This window comes from Stegastes partitus, unplaced genomic scaffold, assembly GCF_000690725.1.
Source record: "Stegastes partitus isolate 25-593 unplaced genomic scaffold, Stegastes_partitus-1.0.2 Scaffold167, whole genome shotgun sequence".
NCBI lineage: Eukaryota > Metazoa > Chordata > Actinopteri > Pomacentridae > Stegastes > Stegastes partitus.
Window position 1 is genome coordinate 553,275 of NW_007577898.1, and position 6,194 is coordinate 559,468.

The following is a 6,194-nucleotide window of genomic DNA, read 5'->3' on the forward strand; positions in this document are numbered from 1 at the left end:
AGAAGAGATTTAAGCATAAAATAAGATAAGTTATGTATACAGTATAAGTTATATGTACAGTATGAATTTAGAAAAATATTGCACAGCATGGTCATTGATGATATTGCACATTTCTATTCTATTCTAAATTATCATGACCTCAAGCTTAGATTTGGTTAATTGTTCAACAAAACTAAACTAAATCTTATAATTCTTGCTGTTTTTTACAGTTTCTAGTGTCATTTTGACTTTTTTTTTAAAAGACAGAATTACCTTTAAACCCATAGACAGGTGTTGTGGTTCAGGTGTGCAGTGTTTCTGAAGAGAGATGATGAATTGCATAAATAGCGTTGCAGCTCATGTCATTCGTTTCTATTGAGGAAAGATGTAGAATTTATTTTTCATTGAAGTGAACGACCCTTTAACATGTTTATAGCTGACATTAAGAAAAGTCATTCTCATCACGTTGAGCCACTTCATCTAAATTCTTTGCTGCATCTTTGTTTGTTTTTTTCCCCCAATAATGTGACAAGGACAGTAGGATTAAATGCTTTTATTACTCAGAATATCACCTATCTTTGTGACATAACATTGATCCATCTCATCCTTCTCACCCCCTGATCATCGCATCCGTCACCTATCAGCGCCGTCACTGAGGCCACCACACTGTTTTCTCGCCAATCCACCCTGGAAGACCTGGACGCAGAGTTCATTCCAAAAACCAGCGAGCGTGCCAGGCCCAAACTACGTAAGATGTACGGCCTGGACGTGTCCAACTCATCAGTGGAAAGCGGCAGCAGCTTCATATCCAGGTGCCTGGCCTCTGCATCGTCCACGTACACACCTGTCTCACTCTCATGAACGACATCATTGCATCTCCCGACTCTTGTTCTCATCGCTGTTATTTTTTTCACTTCAGCTGAGTCAGTGCACGACTTTTGTTTGTTGCAATCTGTCAGAAACCATAAAGATAATCTAAATAAGGATTACACCCAAAAACATTGACATGAAAAGTGATTTTGTCATGTTTGTCTGTTCCTTCTCAGCAGCTGCTTCGCTCTTATTTAGGGTTGGTTCTAAATATTCACTTCTTGTTTCAGTGTTCATTGAGACGTATTTCAGTTTTACTTCAATTCCTCTTCTTAGCATTCTCTGACAGCATATAAACATTATTATTTTGTTTGTTTAAATGTGAAATATTGACCTTCTGACAGTGTTTCTGTTTCTAAGCCTCTTCTGCGTTGTATGAGGCTCTCATCTTTTCAATCTATTAACTGCTGTTTGCAGATTTTAATTGCTAAACAGGAGGTTTAAAGTAAATAGTTAAAGTTTTCACCAGAAGGAAATGTCTTTTTCCGTGGGTAGGGCTCAGCATAAAAAAATGTAATTGTAGTCAGTCAAGTGGATGGTTAGAAATGAAAAGAATTTTGTACGGCTTCTATGTAATAAAGATTTCAGTGCATCTCTGTACATGTGCTTTCCCCATGACTTGGAAACCAATTCAGTTTCAGATAACAGTTTAATAGTTTTAGCAATCTAAATGGTCAGACCTAAATGTCTTTTTTTGTCGTCTGCAGTGAGGCGACCCAGTGCGTCACGCTCTACTCCAGACAGGGAACTACAGACACCATAGAAGAAGTGGAGGATGAGCAGGATCAGGGAGAAGAGCGGCAGCAGGTTCCCTGGGAATCCCAACAGCTGGATGAGAGTGAGGATGCTGAGGGTGGACCCTGGAGTAGTGAAGAACCTGTGGAGAAAGAAGAGGAGCCGGAGGAGGAGGAGGAGGAAGACTGTGAGAAGGGTGAGGAAGGTGAGGAGGGACTGCAGGGAGTGGAGGTACGAGAGGACCAGGAAACAGAGGGGGCTCCATGGGAGTCCTTTGGTCCAGACGAGGGCCCCTCCTTGAGGCCGGAGGAGACGGAGTCTGGCCCTTCTGGTCAGGAGAACGACTTCATCACTGAGAGTGAGGATGGAGGACAGCAGGACTTCATGCAGACAGAATCCCAGACGGGGCTCTTCTACACTGCTGATACAGATGCTTCCAAGACGTCTGACGCCGATGTGCCTCCGAGCTACAGCAAAGCCGTCAGCTTTGACCGTCTGGAGGTTAGCGACGACGAGAGCGACATGGAGGACAGGAAGAGGCGAATGCTGATGACCTCCGACAGCCGCTCAGACAGCAGGTCTGACATCATGTTGCCCTCAATGACCACTGAGCTGACCGCCAGCGATCTGCTGCTCAACAAGTAAGTTCAAAAATTTGCAAGTTCATTTTAAGAATAACACCTTGTTGGTCCTCAAACTTGCACAGTGTAAGTTTGTGTAGCAGTGCAATGCAATTCGTGCCAGCTTGTCCACACCTCCGGGTGGAAAAACACAATAAAAATGTATTTTCACCATATGAGACCTTCCTTTAATACTTAAAGGAAAAGTCCACCTATTCTCCATGCCCTGTTTTTTCAGAATCAGTGAATAATCAAGTAGCAATATCTGCGTAGTACTTCATCAGTTCCTCCGTCTGTCTGTCCAGGATGTTTTATGACGAGGAGCTGGACCAGTCAGAAAAGTTCTACCGCGGCCAGCCTCTGATCCTGCAGCTCTGCTACGCCCTCTACAACATGCTGGTGGCGCACTCCGAGTTCGTCTGCTACCTGGTCATCATCATCAACCACATGGTGTCGGCCTCTTGTGTCACTCTGGTCCTTCCCATCACCATCTTCCTCTGGGCCATGCTGTCGGTGCCTCGACCCAGCAAGCGCTACTGGATGACTGCCATCGTCTACACAGAGGTGCAGCATTTTTAAATATGTGCAAGCTTTATTCAGTTCATGTGTTGTATTTCAGATTATTCTGTAAGTATTTTGGAAATGATCCCCTGTTTGCGTCGCGGTGAAGACACCCAGAATCTTTCTGTGTGGAGTTTGCATGTTCTCCCCGTGCAGTGTGGGTTCTCTCCCGGTTCTCTGGCTTCCTCCCACACAGTCCAAAAACATGTTGAGGTTAATTGGTGATTCTAAATTGTCCAGGGCCTGTCCAGGGTGTCTGCTGCCTTCGCCGGATTTTTGAAATGTTGAATGTCTGGTTGGAGAATAAAGCTCCAGTATGGACCTTGACTAAATTGTTTCAGTCATCCACAGTACCACAGGATTCAGTTCATTTTTTTAAATTTAGTTTTTGACTATAACAGTATTGATTTGTTGCACAAATGTAACACAATTTTCTGTTGTGTCGGTTTGTCTTGTTGTTCTGAAAGCTTCACTGATGTTGTTTTTCCTGCAGGTCACCATCGTCATCAAGTACTTCTTCCAGTTTGGCTTCTTCCCCTTTAACCAGCACAAGCTAGAGAAGAACAAACCATATTACCCTCCTAACATCATCGGTGTGGAGAAGAAAGATGGTTACGTTCACTATGACCTGGTCCAGTTACTGGCTCTGTTCTTCCACCGGTCCATTCTGAAGGTGTGTGAAAACACAGAATACGTGGACGTCTGCTTTTATTATTGTCAGCAGATTGTATAAAATCAGCATAGAGATCCAGTGTAGTCCAAAAAGTTCTTCATCCAGCTGCAAATTCATTAGAACACCTACACATGCTAATCCTCTGAACTTCTGAAGCAGCTTCTGTATGTTTTTTCTGCTCCTTTCACATTTTTACTCACTCTGGGCTCATTTTTGAGTGCAGTACAAAATCCTTCACCTCTATCAAAACAGCACAGCCATGACTGTAAGAGAGAACATGAAACTGTTTTCTGTGCAGTATGACACAGTTACAATGTCATAATGAAATGAAAAACAATACTTTATTTATCCCAGAAGGGAAATTCAATCTTGTAAAAACTCACTTTTTTAAAAAATCAATATAACATATATTTTATACAAAACAATAATAAATATAATCGTAAATCATATCAATAGATATTTTACTATTTACATTTTTAATTGTCAGACCTTTTGTCACTTGATTGTTGGTCACAGCTGAGTGACGAATGGCTTCGTAGTTGCAATGAGGAGTGAAGAATTTTGGGATTTTAACAGATTCTGGCACAAGTAGTTTATTTTTTGGCAAATTGTTAAATGAGACATGAAGCATAAGGCATTATATATATAATGCGTTTCATAGATGTGTAGTTAAAAGGCCTTCAGAAAATTAAAAAATCTGACATTTTTTTTCTGTCTTTACGGTTGAAAGCTTTCAATTTTTTTTGTAATTTTAGCTTCTTTTTTTGTTAAGATAACACCTTTGGTACCCTCCAGTGTGTTTTAGGGAACCACAATAGTCGTCAAATTCACTGTTTATTCATGGAGTTTTCTAAAAACTGCAGCACACAGTTGTTTTGAGAAATAAGTGATAAAGCTACTTCACATAAAATGGTCCTAATAAAGTGCTCAGTTAGTATTTAATTGCTATTTAACCCTTGAATCTTGATGGATGCACTTTCATGAAAAGTGCTACACAGATAGAGTCTGATTGATTGATTGATTCACAAAATTAGCATTTTTGGGACGAACATTCTGCAACACTCACAGCATGGATTTTCACTCCAAATGTTTCATGCATTTGGACTCTCTGTCGTAGTTTCTCATTCCATTTCATCACCTTTTCTTTGTCCTTCCAGTGCCACGGGCTTTGGGACGAAGACGACCCCAAAGAGAAGAAAGAGGCTCCTCGTCAGAGCGAGTCTGAGGATGAAGGAAAAGAGAAGGACAGGGAGGAGAGCGAGAAGGAGTCCGAACCTGCCTCGTCGCTCTTCAACGAGAGGAGAAGCTCCACTCACACCATGAGGTCTATAAACTTCGGGACCTCCATAGATTCAGGACACGTTCAGGTGCATTTCCCGCAGCAGCAGACCTACCAGCGACGCACGAGCTCCAGTGGAGGCTCGCTTTCTCATCGATCCCTCCATTCATCAGCAAGGTCCAAGAGAGGTGAAGGCTCTGCTCTGTTGTTCTAAATGGTTATTTTATTGGTGTATACACAGTTAAACCCCAAATTATTTACAGCCGTACCAAAGTTTGATTTCTAGTGGATTGTTTTTTTAACCAACAGATTTCTTTTAGCTGGAAATGACACAAAGAGCTGACGGAAGATGTTTCTTTTTACATTTTTGACCAAAAATACCATGTCTAAAATTACTTCATATCTTGTGAGCAGCCACAATGTGCAGCTTTCTTTCTCAGTGAAGGACCCTGACAGAAAGCTCACTGCACTATTGGGTTTTGTCTATTATTTCCAGTTGACCAGTAACACATGCGTTACCATCTTTTGTCACTTGTTGATGCAATTCCCAGCCAGAAGAAACTATGCACCAAATAAAATTCATCATAAATCAAAAGTTGGCATGGGTATGAATTATATAGGGCTTTATTGGAAGAAGACAACTGGTGTAAAATATGGGATTGAATGAGGAAATTACGTGGTAAGCACAACCATAATTCTTCAAACAATATTGATAATAACAACATTAAATAGTAGAACGTCTTTGACTGTGTGTCACAAACTCTATCCCCTGTGCTCTCCAGACTTAACCCTTAGGTTAGTACTGTGCTTATGACTCTCAGGCTGCATCTTCACGCTTCATTTACAGCTCAAAATGTAAATTGTTTCCACAGGAAGCACCGCTTCCCACAACAGCAGCCGCAAGGACGGCAGCGAGGCCAGCGTCCATCAGAAGACCCGCAAACAGATGATCATAGAGAAACTGAGGGAGCAGTTCTTCAAAGCAAAAGCCTTCGCCATAAAACGGTAACATGAAGTTGGTCTATTAAACTCCACCCACAGCTGCTTACTGGCCAACACTTTGAGATGTTTTCATACCAGAAAGTTTGACGTGATGATGGCATTGATGAGAAGTGTTGCTCAGCAAGTATTCTGGATGGATGATGTAAGATGCTCAGTGGAAAATCACATCAGTGATACAGCAGATAAAAACCTCTCAGAGGCCTAAATTTAGATTGTTAATTACAGGATTCCCGGCAGGCCATTCAGTGTTCTTTGTGTAAGTGCTGCAAAAGACAATTAAAACATGTTATTGTTCTAAATTTAATCATAATGGAACGAGTGGTTTCTGAGATATTGTGTCGAGAGCAGTAACTCAAATCCGAGGTTTTTCTCCCGTTGTTTTGTGTGATTTTGTTTGAATTTGTTTTGTTATTAATACTTAAGAACTGGACCTACACATGCTAATTTATAAATTATAGAAAAATAAAACAAATAG

At 41.2% G+C, this 6,194-nt stretch overlaps 1 protein-coding gene across 1 annotated transcript in view; it reads left to right on the forward strand.

Annotated features, from left to right (window-relative positions):
- The window catches only part of piezo2b (piezo-type mechanosensitive ion channel component 2b), a 129,474-nt gene that overhangs the window by 106,845 nt on the left and 16,435 nt on the right, over nucleotides 1–6,194 (forward strand). The window contains exons 36-41 of the mRNA XM_008279680.1: nucleotides 624–791; nucleotides 1,557–2,225; nucleotides 2,510–2,768; nucleotides 3,259–3,438; nucleotides 4,596–4,905; nucleotides 5,590–5,722. Coding sequence (XP_008277902.1) covers nucleotides 624–791; nucleotides 1,557–2,225; nucleotides 2,510–2,768; nucleotides 3,259–3,438; nucleotides 4,596–4,905; nucleotides 5,590–5,722 — 1,719 coding nt within the window. The remainder of the gene's footprint in view (nucleotides 1–623; nucleotides 792–1,556; nucleotides 2,226–2,509; nucleotides 2,769–3,258; nucleotides 3,439–4,595; nucleotides 4,906–5,589; nucleotides 5,723–6,194) is intronic.